Source organism: Eleginops maclovinus, chromosome 23, assembly GCF_036324505.1.
Source record: "Eleginops maclovinus isolate JMC-PN-2008 ecotype Puerto Natales chromosome 23, JC_Emac_rtc_rv5, whole genome shotgun sequence".
Lineage (NCBI taxonomy): Eukaryota > Metazoa > Chordata > Actinopteri > Perciformes > Eleginopidae > Eleginops > Eleginops maclovinus.
Genome location: NC_086371.1, coordinates 4,775,675 through 4,791,074, shown reverse-complemented (window position 1 = coordinate 4,791,074; position 15,400 = coordinate 4,775,675). Strand labels below are relative to the sequence as shown.

The 15,400-nt window shown below is 40.8% G+C and overlaps 1 protein-coding gene and 1 long non-coding RNA gene across 2 annotated transcripts in view; one reads left to right on the top strand and one right to left on the bottom strand.

Moving 5' to 3' along the window:
• LOC134859875 (LIM and calponin homology domains-containing protein 1-like) overlaps nucleotides 1-9,779 on the bottom strand; it is a 74,948-nt gene extending 65,169 nt beyond the window's left edge. Inside the window, 1 exon segment of the mRNA XM_063876621.1 lies at nucleotides 9,472-9,779. Coding sequence (XP_063732691.1) covers nucleotides 9,472-9,573 — 102 coding nt within the window. The 5' untranslated portion in view covers nucleotides 9,574-9,779.
• A 1,073-nt stretch (nucleotides 9,780-10,852) lies between these two features.
• Nucleotides 10,853-13,217, top strand: LOC134859467 (uncharacterized). The gene is made up of 3 exons (XR_010165103.1): nucleotides 10,853-11,171; nucleotides 11,403-11,577; nucleotides 11,832-13,217. It is a non-coding gene; the product is annotated as an uncharacterized LOC134859467 (long non-coding RNA).
• Nucleotides 13,218-15,400: the final 2,183 nt, after the last annotated feature.

The following is a 15,400-nucleotide window of genomic DNA, read 5'->3' as shown; positions in this document are numbered from 1 at the left end:
CACATTTAGGACCCGATAGATAAACATGTTTAAGCCGTATTCATTCTTCCAAGGCAATATAGTTTTCGCAGTTGACATCTCAGTCCCAAGAGCAACCTTGTATATCAAGTGTGATGTTCTTCATTCTAATGTTGTGCAAGATAGGCACAAAGACAATTGTGGCGAGAAGGGAAAGAAGAGCAAGAATGGAAAACGTGAGAAAATATCAAATGCAGACGCTTATTGTCATGGAAATAACGGCTAATGGTTTTAGCTGAATACTAATACTAAAGAGTCAGGAGTGAAAACACATGGATAAGGAACCGCCCCCATCTCTCCTCAAAGGTTTTAAATCACCCCAAAACTCAATGAAAAGCTTCAGAAAAGAACAAAATATAGTAAATAAATTCCTAGTTAGCACCATTGTGAGATGTTGATGTCCATGTTCTTGCAGCACAAAGACCCAAATAGGCCTACCCAAACAATGTTGTCCTCCCTAAATTACTTATTTATGAAAGGCTTTCAGTAGTAGGAGTAACATTTCTGAAGATGGATTTGTTGACTTCGACTTAGAATTCATGTTTTAAAAACAATTAGAAAGTGCATTCTGTAATAAATCCCGTTGAAGGTAGCTGTACAGAAATTCCACTCATGAGAGAAATACAGTGACAGCAATGCTGCATCATGCAGGCCTGTCCAGGCAAATGGCAGTCAGCTGAGGGACGATTGTGTCATTTTCCAGAGTGTTGTGTGAGCGTGCATTGTTGTCGGGGGGGGGGCGACCAGCTGGGGAGCTCTGCACGTATGTGTGTGTATGTGTGAACAGGGATCGAGGGGCACAGGAATGCCGGGGTGTGTGTGTATGAGAGATTGTGTGTGTGAGACAATGAAAGGCATCCCACTCAGTTCTAAAAGCCTCCATTCATGGCGGACCTGAGTTATCTGGTTCTCTGCAGCGAGTCTGAAGTCAGCAGTACCATAGCCGTGCAGTGTGTTAAAAGTGTATTTGTCAATGGATTAACAACAACTCCTCGAGACTACCTGCTGATAAAAGTGAAGGGGCTCTTGCTGGCCATAAAGCTAGCAGCTACAGCAACGGTTCAAGCTTAAGACCAGCTATTTTCATGTGAAAATCCACTCTAAGTTTTTACAGCAACTGTTTATAGTTCACAAGGTTAACCACATTTTTAAAACTATGACTATGATTGGGAAAAAATATGTTCCCCTGAAACACAAGAGAAAATACAGTTTTATGGAACAGACCAGCATGGCCATTCATATATCTATGGTGCCAGAAAAAATGTATTTTAGAAAAAGAGCAGGCTAGAAGCAAAGGAGAAAAAGGGAGAGGAATTTTTTATAAAAGACACGGTGTCACACGGTTGCCGTATGAATGTCAGCCAAGCTGCCAAACTGTGCAGGTTGCACTTGCTCCCTCGACAGTCAGAAAGAGTCCAGCTCCCCTGCGCCGCAACTCAGAAAACTAGGAAATCAGATCAGCCTACATGACCCAATTAGAAACGTCCCCTGGATGATGGAGAAACTTCAGTCCGTCCTATCCATATCACATATGGCAGCTAAGAACAGCTCCAAAGGATACAGCAATAACTGTGAGCAATATGTTGTGAAATACATTTTAAAATTGTTTTACGCTCTTCAACAGCCTCCACTATAGATCTACACATGCCGGTGACCTAATAAGCTGCACCACATATTTACCTCAGCTGGAGGGACTGAGGAAGATTCTTACACATTTGCAGAAATTGTACTAACCGGTAGAAGTAGATGAACCTGTAACTCATCACTTAAAACCACAAAAACAATCCATAAATCTGAGCTGAATGGGACTCAAAGTGACCCACATTGCCTCTGAATAAGGGCAATCAATCGAGTGATGGCAGATTACATGGGAGAGGAGGTCCGGCCTGTTATTATGGGTAAAGATTACAGAACATGCTTGTGACTGAAAGCTTTGATATGGTGTGTTGAGAAAATCTGTTTGGAGGAAGTGAAGTATTACCGTGTGGGGGTGGTGATATGACTTAAACAAGACAAGATAGAGAACCCTTCTAGAGAGTTCTGAGAGTCTGTTTCAAGGTCATCCTTGGTTTGTGACAGCTGCCTAATGAAAAGGAGAGCAGATCCTTCAAGTTTAAAAGCTTCATTTTATGGTAAGATCAAAAGGAATAAAAACAACTGAGAAAAACTCCAGGGCTTTTTTAGACATGCTGTGGCTTTCATGATGGAGTAGCACATCAAATTGCAGGAAGTTTACACAACATATTTTACTTTAAGAGGCCTCAGAGTGGTTATGTTTTTCTTAACAAAAAGCAATATTAATAGTAATGTCTTAATTGAAGCAGCTTGTGGTTGGAAACCAACAGAAGGAAAGTTTCTCCGGTTCATTAGCTTTCATATTCCTCCAGATAATTATATCATTAGACAAACACTCAATTTAAGTTTGTTAAGTTTAGTCTTTGCAGCAAACTAACCAACACCCAATAACAGAACAGACAAACGTAGAGTATCAACAAATACAAAGAAAGAGTTGCTGACAGTAGTTACATTCTCTACATGCTTGAAATTATAATTCTAACCTCCATGTCCTATCAGCATTATGCTTTCAACAGCCGTCAGTTATGTTTCTCCTCAGAGTGAACAGTAAATGCTTGCAAGTGTGGCAAGTATTAACAACTGTTAACAGCTTCCCTGCAGAGCGTTGCTGTGCAGCCCTGGCACACAGCCGCCTGAACCTCCTTCTCTCTGCTGCTCATGATTGTGTGTGTGTGTGTGTGTGTGTGTGTGTGTGTGTGTCGCACTGCAGCTTGAGAGCCAGTCCGCCTTGCTCTCTACACCTTGAAAGCTCTTATGCTTTTTCAATCCATGAACACACAAAACTGATGGCTGGACAAGATTTGTGACAGACTTGCAACATCAGGCACAGTCACACAGAGACAACGCCAGAAAAGTCAAAGGGGACGTCCAGACTGAGCAGCTGATAGTCTCCATTTGTGTTTATAATCCCATTTTCTGTAATTCGTATCCGGTTTAGGGTCCGGGTGGGAAGGGCTATTTTAGCATCCATCCAGTAAGGGTCCATCGTGGACAGGTCACCAGTCTTTCCCTGGGGTAATATGCTTTTTTAAAATATTTGATATGGCACTGTTTTATAGCCTCCCATGCAAACTCAACTCATGTGACCCAAGAATCCCCCAAGCTTTGACAGTTTGTGAGTAGGTCTTAAACATCTTCTTAAACCTATAGGATAGACTTGTTTAAATAAAGGCTTACCAAAGGCAACCCTTAAACTATTCACCCTTAAAAATAAACGCAAGTCATTTGGACATTGAAAGGTTTCACTGAGTAATACATTCACTTTGTAAGAATAGTGTTGTTGATGAATTGTCATCAACCTAACTGGATGAAGCCGTTGTCAGCTTGCCTAGTAACTTAGTTTATTTGAATATATTTGCTTGTGAAATGAAGTACCTGCTGATTTTACTAGATACTTGGAGCCATTTGACTTTTCCCTACATGCTTCAGCAGAGAACATTTCTTGTGCTCGTCTACTTTGGCAGGTAAAGCCTTCAGATATCCACTTTGCCGTTATTGGAAGTGAACAGCAGCCAACCAATGCACGGCTTTATTTCGAAAGCTCCTTGAGATAAAAGGCGTTACACAAAACCACTCCAGGAAGGACACACAACAACAGGAGGGCTTTCCTTCAAGATCAGCTACAGAAAATACGAAACAAAAAAGCTGTTGTAAAGTGTATTCATGTTGCCTCAGTGATAGCATGAAAACAAATGTTCAGACATGCAAACATGGTAAAGACGGAGGGAGTGGGGGGCTTATCTCCCATTTACTCTGGTAATCCACCACACGATCATCCCTCACCCCAGCATGCATGTGTTAATAAAGACCCATCTGGACCCAGACTAGAAGCCATTTGTTGACATCCTGGTCTTACGTAGTGGATATCCCCAAGTATGTAAAGTATAGTAAAATTTAAAACTGTTCAAATCATACATGAATGCATTCACATCCGACATAACACTGATATACATAATAAGGTGCATCTATACTTTGGAAAGATATTGCTATAAAGTGGTTGAAATAATAAGTGAGTAATAATGAAATGGTTCACTTCTCTGAAACATCAAATTCACTCATGGCATTGTGTCAAAAACCCTCTCCCTGCTCCACCAGCAGAGGACAGACGGCTTGCTGAGCTTAAGGAGATCATAACCACAGGATTAGTGATTAGCATCTTACTTTCAGAGATTTGTCATTTGTGTGAGTGACTGAGGCCCTGTGGCTCTGATTAGTCCTGGCAACGAAGGAGCTTCAAACAACTTGTAAGAAATGACAGCATCCAATGTTGTAGGTTGTGTTCAATCAATAGTGCTATGGATGATTTCATTTAGGCAATATAAATAAATGTTGAACAGCTATAACTATGAAAATAAAGCTTATTTAAAACTGATTGCTTGTGATTGGTGGCATTTTGCACAGTGAATAGTGTAATCTTGGTCGCCTTGGCGTCACCTGAGGGATCCAAAAGAGACAAACAGTAACAATTTATTTACTCTGCATATACAATTTGCATTAATCTGACTGCGCTTAGAAGACAATGAGAGCAGATAACTTCAGCTCTGAATGCAGAGAAACCAAGGGACAGACTTGGGTAGTTAAAATAAATCATGTTCCCATTTTGATTGAGCCCTTACCCTGGAATAATACACTAAACGGTGTACTGTAAGAACTTAATTGAAGTGTAAGGAGGGGGGACCATGGACTTCCAGTTCATTGGAGCACTTAGGTGAGTGATGAAGGGAACATCCTAAAATCTACCCTAAAGCCTCCTCTGACAGACACTTCCTTCTAAAATGACACTCCTCAGTGGCTCGGAGTCTCATGTGCTTTGGTGATAACTGACAAGAAAGCTCAGCACTTAACATATCAGTCCATTTTGTTGGAAAGAATGACAATAGCCCCAAAACTGGGAATGACATCATAGATAAATTCAGAGGCGGAGCACACGGCGCCGGCTTGCTAGAGCAGCCTGGGGCCAAAAGCAGAAAGATAAACTGCATTGGTTATTTCAAGTTCTGGTGCCATCATGGCATACAACAAGCGTTTAGCAGGGCAGATTCAAAGGACTACACACGTACAGTGCTGGTATGAAGCTAATCCTCTTATTCAGCACATCAGTCAAAGGCATTTTGACAGACAAATGACTGCTGATGGATTTGTTTACACCAGATGTCACATTCTTACAATGCGTGAGAATCATCATCACAGTTCTTGGCTACCGTAACCCTGTTTTCCCCAATTTGCCTGGGTAGTTCATTGTTTCCTGGCACCCTAACTTTTAATTTCCAAACATATGAGCTTTAATCAAGTCTAGTCTCGTCTGCCACTTTAACTTCATATTGTGGATCTCATTCCAGTTGGATTTGGTCAGTCTTAACTTTCAGTACTTGCATGATGATTGATGTAAACCTGTTTGTTAAGCAGTGCATCAATTGCTTATCAACTATTGACCGTGTGCAAAGGACTCACTATATGATGCAGGCATTTGGGATTTTTCTATGATTCTCTAAAGATTTTAAAGAACACATCACCAAAATAAGGTGGGATGGTGGCATGATTCTGCACACAAACCAAAAAAGATCAACCCTGAATAGAATCAAGTAACATGGAGCAGTATGGTGATTAGACTGTAGTACAATGATATCACAGAAAGTATACCCTCCATTGACATGTAGATATCTCTTTCCCTTTCAGGCATGCTACAATGGAACATCATATCATCACAGCCCCCTAAACATGCCATGACTTGGACAGGAGGAGGGGGTTCAATGTTGTAGTGAAACCCAGACAATACAGAGCTAATAGAGAAGAGATTCTGAACAAGTTGAGACGAGATCTGGAAAAAAGACATGTTGCCAAGAAGAATTATGACAAATTATTGACACATATGACGCAGCTTTATCAAGTATTAACAAGACAATGAGTGCCATCGCCAAGCAACTAAACAGCCATGTAAACAGCCTTTTCTGCATTAAATCAAATGAATAAGGGAACCACACGTGGCATGAAGATGTATGCAAAGAACACTGACCACACTGATGTTTGTTGCACTCAAATTGTGACTAATTTCTAAAGGATTACAACACAACTTTTTTTAAACGAACACCAATGTGGGTTCAGCTGTCACGGCAAAGTCTCAGTTATAAGCATATTTTAAATCAAGTGGTTTCTAAGCTGTACACGACAGCTCTCTGGCACCGCAGCTCTACCGACAGTCTTTATAGACTTGAGTTATTTAAAACTGTCTGCTTTTATTGAGTATGATTGTGTCTCCTTGGAAACCTTTGCAAATACTCTAGAGAGTGACTGTCTTATTAAAAACTGACAAGACATCTCATTACCCACTAATTGCCAAAATACATTTGAAAGTTTTTGGTTACAGAACTTAAAAACGTTGTCCATTTGTTCCGATGAAAAACCTACATGTTTATAGTTCTTATTATAATAATGAACGCTGGAATTACGCAACTCAAGTTATTCTCTCATAGTTACGCTTTGATGAAAAAACAGCAAAGTAGTCCTTCACTGGACCGTCATTCGACAGAAAGACATTCATCAAACCACTAAGATGTGTGCTGGGGGAAAGAACCAGTCACATCATTTCATTGGGTTCATGCAAACACCCTTAGGCTATATGACATAAATCAATGAACCAACAAAAACAGGACGGAGTAACGCGGCTAATATCACTCATATATTTATTTTTTTGGGAAGACCTTAGTTAAGGCAGCAGGCGTGCGTTGGTTAGGCGGCCACCTAGGCTGTAATGTGCTGCGGGAAACCCTGAGTTGCTAAGTCATTTACAGTGCAATCCATCCCATAAGGAATATCATAAATGTATGATACAGGTTTAGAATGCTGTTGTGATGCTGCGGCAACCTTTTGGTCAACATCCTACAACTACTATAAATCAGTTTCAGGACGCAGCTATGGCAGGAAACACCAGAAGAAGGAGTTGACATAAAAGCATTAATCAGGCTTTCAACAGTCTGAAGGGCTTCTGTGTGGTTCAAATAATTCTCACCCACCAAAACAAACCAGTAGGGGCTCCAAAGAAATCACACCAAACACATGTGTTGTGAATAGGGTTGTGAATTAAACGTGCTTTTGTGAGACATGTCGATATGATGATTGTCTTTTTTTAACATGGACAGCCATTGTTTGAAATGGCAAACATTTGGAATGTCCGAAGATTTAGATGACTTTGCAATACGACGTCAATATTGCACTTGGGTCTTTGATATCATTTAATTGAAAAAAAAACCTCTAAGAGTACAAACCCAAAATGTAAGAGGACTAGAACAGACAAAGAAACTGAAAGTTCTGCTTACAACCAAAGATATAAGGCTGACAAAAGTGAACAACACGAAGCACAGAAGTCCCCTGTGAGGACGCTGTCTGGAGACAAACAGGGGGCCCGTTGTTATACAAGTCCTGACATCATATATGACACAGCAGTTGTATATAAGGCAGCAAACCCAGGCCTATGGCATGCTGACTGAGGCTTTGTGTTAGTCTATTCAGTTAAGATTCAGAGACCTGTCTGTGGTTGCCTGAGGTAACTGGAGGGCCGTCATCAGGTGTGTATGGGTAATGAAATCAGTCCCCGCGGGGTAAGGGTGACAGAACAACAACACAGGAGGGGTATCAGTTCACTCCCGTCTTTATAGCCTTCATTCCTGATGTGCCTCTGAGATTCTGGGTCAGTAGTGGCTTTTTAAAGACTTGATAAAGGCCTCCGAGGAGTTTGGTGCTGCTAAATAGGCCTTTAATGGTGACTGGCACCATTAAGGAGCTCTGTCATTTTCAATAGTGCTTTAAGATGTGAAACACTTGAATCCGTCTGAAAACAGCATTTTAATAGCTAGTTACACATGAACACATATTGGGTGGTATGTAGATACAAAGAGTTGAAAACCCCCTTAAAAAAATACTATTTCTCAAAACGAGACATGCTCTCAGACACTCTTTTGATAATATAAAAGAAACTGTTGTTACTGTCAGTCAAGAGGCAGCATTGAGAAATGCAATGCATATAAAACTGAAGACCAGTCAATAACAGTTGAGATAATACATGCAGTGCGGCTACTGATTCATGCAGGGATTCAACAATATGGCTAAGGTTAATAAACCTAAAAATGACTGTGAAATTAATAAATGTACCCAAAATCCAAACATAACAGATATTAATATGGGCCAGATACAAATACAGCCATTGGCCCACAAAGACAGTAGGCAGCATTATTTAATGAGTCATCACATTTTTCTGTTGTAGGCTATGACTACCAATAGGCCTTTGAGATACAATCTGCAGTGCGAAATTAAGCCAATGTTGATTAAATGTTAGTGTAGTCAGGTAGAGTAGATCTGTACTATGAGGTGTGAACATGTCATTAGCGCTGATCACTTTACACAACTAGTGTAAGGCTATCGCTCAACGTGTCATTGATTAGCTACACGTGATTGATTGAAGAGTATGGGGGACTCACAGCCCTTTTCCTTTCCAGAGGCCCCATAATCCTTACCAACGCCCCTGCTACATTAAATCACTCACTCTATGCAACGGTGGGCTCCAGATCACATTTTTAAGCCTTTATGTAAACGTGCGGCGCTGTGACAGCATTCCAACAACATGCAGCAGATAATAGGCCAGCCGTCAGGGTTCTGACAGGAGCACAGCTCACTGCAGGATGACAAAGTCAAATGCAATGAGGGCAGGCAAGTGTCGTGATTGAAATTCTCCCAGAACAAAACCTTGTTTGTGTGATTATTGTTCACCAGGCTCGCGATGAGGCAAAAAAAATCCATTCCACATGATGCATTCATTGTTTGGAGCCAAACACGCAACAGGCCCCTCAGCAGTCACAGCTACTGTACAATGCCACCCTGGCCAAAAACAACTCAGTGCCTGCTGCAACATTTAGGAGAGTCCACCACAACCATCTGCAATATACTCTTTAGATATTTTTGTATTGAGGCAAAATCATTAGAGATTAAGAATTCAACTTTATATTTTTGAGGGTAATAAATAATGTTGTTCACTCAGTATTGAGTTTTAGACTCAAGTAATTATAGGAATTCCATATAGCAGATAATCAAAATACCAATTAAATCAACATATTGGCAAACAATGACAACAGCCACAAAGTAAACCCCCAGAAGGACTTAAAGAATGTTGTTGGGAAGATTTCGTCAGAGTCCGAGTCAAATAATTGCAGTTTGAGTAACCTTTCAACAGGTGACGAAGCAATAAAATCTAACTGCAGTTTAAAGGTACAGCAAATACAGGCTGCTAACCAGTAACTACGGCCACACAATGACAACAAATCACCTGTGCGAAGAAGGAAGCAAAGTGCTTAAGTTAAACCAGTATTTGGACTCTGTTTTGTGACTCACCTCTATCCATGTCTGCGCCTCCTGAAACGCGGAGTCTGCGGCCGCCTCGCTCACAGGGTGATGCTGATGAGACTGTCCTATGTCTGCAACCGGACTTGCCATTGGCGAGGAAGCTCTTCTCTCAAAGTACAGAGTAAAGCCTTTACAAATGTTTGAAGGCAGCTCAATGCAGCGTTATTCCACCAGACTTGAATTGGGTTGGTCAGCCGGTTCTCCTGTCTGTTGTAGGTGTTGCAGCAGCAGCAGCAGCAGCAGCACCGGCGAGGCGAGCGAACCAGTTGCTGCTCTCCAGTGTCGCTCCTGGTGGAGTCTGTGGGGAGACAACCAGCGTCAAGTGAGCTACAGTCAATCACAGGGCTTCCGGTGTGACCGTTCAAAATAAAAGCATTAGCCGAGTAACATACCTCGAAATACAAAAACACTTCTATAGCTATACAATATAATCCATGCCACTCTGTCCTGTTAAAACATAATACAAGAAAGTGTTGATTCTTAAATGGAATCAAATTTCTATACAGAAACCTTGTCTACTATAGTTGGTAAGGAGCTATTGCTTCGTCTGTGGTTCGTCACGTTCACATGTTTACCATGTTAGCTAAAACTGAACACGTGATTAGCTTAACCAACATTATAGTTTATATGCTGTTAATGAACTCGGCTTATGTGCCATTGAGAACCATACGTAAAATTAGCATTGAACACGTTATAAGAATAGAAAGGTAATGACTCAAAAGAGGGAGGCGGAAATTTGAAAACTCTGGTACCAACCATGGATGTATAAAGACTACATATGACAAGGTAATGTTAACTTTAGCAGGCTAATCATGTTACACTAACGTTAGCTAACATAGTAAGCTACCCAACGGTCAAAATACAAACGTTAAGGACGGTTAAAATGTCAAATCATCTGAAGCTAACCGTCATTTTGATTGGACATTTATACCTTTTAGAGTTAACACATTATCGTTCGCCTAAGACTAATTTGTTTTATACTGGATTTACATATATCAACATTAGTTTTTCTCATAAATACCAGAAAACACTTAGTTTACCGCTGCTTTGAAGACATTCCAAGGTTCCTCAGACTCATTAATCCAACCACAGGAAATAATATTTAAACTGCTTTAAATTTAAACTGGATTTTCAGTTGCAGGTCTCGGCTCGAGCTCAACTCCATTGGCAACCGGAAATGAATCTTTCTTTATGTCTTTATTTTGGCGGTAACTTAACATCCTAAAAACACTAAAAGGCTTTTTTTTTTTAAGAACAAAACTGCAAAAAATGTCATAATAAGGTAAATAACAGTCTTTTTAAATGTGTAGACTCATATGTATTTGATCGTTGGTCATTTTGTAGGCCATTCATTTTGAAATGTCTCTATAGAGCTCCTGCAGATGATGTCATATATGCTGGTCACGTGACGAGATACGACAGGGGCAGCCATTTTGGCAGTCATCGCGGCAGTAAATTGACAGGCACTGGCAGACTGTCAAGGATGGTGGATAACTGCTGTGCACCAGGTTGCACAAATAGGCGTGGGAAAAAGAAAGGTGTATCGTATTATCGCATTCCTAAAGACGCGGAGAGGAGGGAGAAGTGGATTGGAGCGATTAAAAGAGCCAGGAGCCTTCAGAAAAAGACTGAAAGATGGGACCCCCCGGCCGTTGGCTTTCGCTTATGCAGTGATCACTTCATATCAGGTGGGTGAAGGAATACAGTACAATGCTACAAAAAGTTTCTGGTCAGTTTAATTAAATTTAATTAGTTTAATTTAAGAAGTAGCACCCAGTTATTATAGCTAACGGACACTGTGATGTCCCTTTTTAACTCAACAAGTGTGGCTCTGGCGCAGCCTAGCCAGTTAGCAAGTTAGCTTGTAGCAAGCTAGTGGTAAACAAACCCGTGTTGAAATATTCCTTCTTATTTTGTAGGGAGAAAGAGTGATAATCCGTTGAGTCCGGATTTTATCCCCTCAATTTTCGATTACCTTCCATCTCCAGAGAAGAGGAGACATAAAACGAGACTGGAGGTTTTTAACAGAAGGCAGAAGGCTAAACTGCACAAAGTAGAGCAGGCAAAGATATCTGCAGAAGCCATCCGTCAAAGGTGGGTAGATCAAACTCCTGTCTGATTACATGTTGGGTCTACTTGTGATCGGTGTGTTATTCAGATTATTTTATTTCAAATAGTTAACTGCCGTGATATGGTTATAAACAATAACGTCACACCAGTCATTTAATGAAGGCTAATATCATATGATTTCCATTAAACATGTCAAACTGTAAACATGTAAACATGTCAAACTGCCATCAGTATTGTATGCATGAAAGCTTATTTTGCTGCTTCTGTGTTTTCATCAGGACATCAACTGATGCAGCCCCAGAAGACCATATCACAGAGCCTTTGAAGGAGCCCCCCATCACAGATCCGTTGGAAGACTCAGCCGATGATCCTGTCCAGCCTGAACCAGTAACACCACCATGCACCTCTGAAACCTGCTGTACCCGCATCCAGAGTCTTGAGCAAGAATGCCAAGCTCTAAGGGCTGAAAATGTGTTGTTAAGGGAAAAGATTAATAGGAAGACCCTGACAGAGATTAGTTTAAATAACAATGATAAAAAGGTGAATGTCCTCACTGGGCTGGCAACCTATGCATGTCTCATGACCATTTTTCAATATCTGGCTCCATTTCTCAAAGTTAAATCATCAATAACATGTTTTCAACAATACATGTTGACTTTGATGAAGCTTCGAATGAACTTAACATTTGACTTTTTGGGTTTTTATTTTGGCATCGACCCAACTACTGTCTCCAGGCACTTCAAAAACTGTGTTAAAAGATGGGGGCGCAGAGGTACCCTTGGTGGAATTCCCCTTTTTATTTTGTTGAGTATGGTTGAATATGATGTCCTTGCCCTGCAGGTACTCCACATTCTTCGCAGCATCCTCACTGGGAGAGGCCCACTTGCATTTTTTGGATGTGCAGCTGATCTCCTCGTGCCTTGCGTTGTTTTTTCCCCACAGACTGAAGAGAACAGCTGACACATGAGAGCAGCTCTCCCCGAGTCCCGCTGTGCAGTTGCAGTGGGCTCCCAGCACAACACCGTCGTTCCTCACCACCACCCATGGCTTTAGTTGACTTTCATTAAGCCTTTGGGAGTGATTAACCTATATGAAATTCCAAAACAGATAAATAAAGGTAAAAAACGCCAGCCACTTTGGTTGAGTACGATCAAAAATACAAACTAGCAAGTTACAGATGCACTGCAGTAGCTATCCAAGCTAAAAAACATGCTAACGTGACACTTCCGTAGCTAGCCAAGCTAATAAACAAACAATGCTAACGTGACACTGCCTATCAAACTGGAATAATTTAATACTTACCCTTGCAGTGATGATGCCGAAGTTTTTGGATGTAAGACTCCACAGTTGAATGTTGTTTACGAAGCCGGACTGACACCATTTGTAAGCCTCCAAGCTTTTGTACGCTCTGAGGGAGTCTCCTGAGTACACTGATGGAAAGCTTACAAGATAGCTGTGGATGTCTGCGTAGCGCAAGTCGGGTACATCGTCTTCAGAGCAGGAGGTTATGCTCTTGAAAAGCACACCGGGTGAATTATATGGGTCGCTTATATTTAATCTCTCTAATTTTGTACTATAAAGCCGAATTTCACTTGAATTAAAATGAGAAGTATACTCGCTCGGTAAGAAAACACTGGCACCGGTGGTCATGTTGACTGCCAAAATGGTGGCTCCCAACCAAAAGTCACGTGACCGCAGGAGCTCTATATGAGCTATCGTCCCTCAGTGTTTAGATAAGAATACATTGAAAACTGTCCATAATAAAAGACTAATTTCACTCCAGAGTGGTAACAGGCTAGCCTGGCTATACCAGCCTACGTACTTCCGCCCAATTTCATTTTGCTCCTGTAAGTGAGACTGGGCAAGAACTCATTAGGTACGATTACTGGAACTCAGAATTATATCGGTCCAATCAGCGAACAGGGGGAGGGGTTGAGAGCGATTACGTCGAATTGGTGCGGAGTTTGAATTGTAGTGTAGTCTGTAGTTCAACAATGGCGACGGAGGAAGAGATGCCACTAGCTATCCGCTCGGTTGTTTCAACTCTTGAAATATTTCTTCCTTTTTTTCAAATAATTGTTTCGAGTTTCGAATTGTCCCCTGAATCCTTAGGTTACATTGACAACATCGACACATGTCGTTGACAGCCACTTTGACAGCCACGCTCGCAGGTAGCGATTTGTTTACTACTGTGAAAGCGCAAGTAGGAAGCGTCAGGTCAGAGCCTGCCCTTCGGCGCATAACATACGTCATTACCAAACGTCAGTGATTGGTTAAGGGAACTCCAATACATTTCAGACAATTTTCCACCTATTACAGTAATCCAAATCCAATGACGCTGTTCCAGACTGTATGCCGGAGAGAATCGAAGTCAAACAGGCTGGTATTACCAGGTTAGTAACAGGCCACCCCAACTAGCCACTCAGAGAATATCTGAACATTCTGATGTTTCAGAATAAAATACATTTGAAAACTCAGAGCTATCGTCCTTTTGTTTTTAGAGGGATGTATATGATATTTCAAAGATAGATGGATGGATAGAAATACTTTATTGATCCCAATTTGGGCATTGTTTTTCGTTGCAGCAGCATAAAAACAAGGCAATGTAATTAGAATAAAATAAAAAGGTATTTTATTCTGAAACTACATCAGAATGTCCTGATATTCTATGAGTACATTTCTGTGATGGCCTTTTATTAACAATAATTGGAATTAGTCAACCAGTGGAAATGGAAAGTTCTATTTTATGATCAGTTATGTCTTCATTAATGTATCCTTAATTTTGCTTGGATGTATTATGACTTTCACTCCACCTGCCATTAGAGTAGGCTCTTATTTTGGTAACAAACCCGCTTTGCTTCCGGTAGTAGTGTAGCTGTTTATGGCGGACTTGACGCAGCTGGACTGACAGGGCAACTTGCACGCCGCAGTATTATCTGCTCCAATGGCCAAAAATACACAGAGCAGCGCTGCTCCACCAGCAGCCAATGAGGGCAGCAACACACAGGGGATCTCACACACACTTTGACAATGTGGGGCAACTGAGGGAGCAGAGAGTTCACTGATTTAGAGCAAAGGCACTCAAAACAAGGAGCCAACTCTGATCCCCAGCCACTGATCATGAGGCAATAAAATGAATTATACTATTTAGAACATGTTAGTGTGTTTGCTCTCATAGCACTCCCATCAATTCTGGAACAACTTATTTTTTAAGTGATAGCTAAATAGAAACACATTTATATAACTGTAATTCTTTTACAAATGACAGTTTGTAACTTCACCTGGGTTTACCTCTTCCAGGTTTTTACAAAAAGATGAATAGGCCTTAGGAAATGGTTCATGTGAACATCTATAAAAAGTTTCTCTATTTTGCCCAAATTGATTTAGTTCTAAAGAAGGCCCTAATATAAACTTATATATATAATGGCCAATTCAAAAACCAATTTTAACACAATCTAAAAGTGTAGTATAAGCCCACTTTGGTCAATGGCAATAACAAACAGCCTACACAATTATTATTATTATTATTATTATTATTATTATTATTATTATTATTATTATTATTACAGTATATCTCAAAATGAAAAGTCACACACACACAATTTCGCCATTTGCTTTGAGCTATGAGTTAATAAGGAAATGTATCCTGTATCCTAGGTGATATGACACCCACAAAGACTTTTCTGGAAACTGCAGCATACCAAAAGTTGTCCACAGGCTGGGTGATATTATATCTCTACTGACCTCTGGTGGAATAATGCAGCAGTACTGAACACAGGGAGGAGGAGCTTCAGGTAGTGTGTGTTTAGTTGTAAAGAAGGTGTGTATTCACTCGCCACTCCTCTTT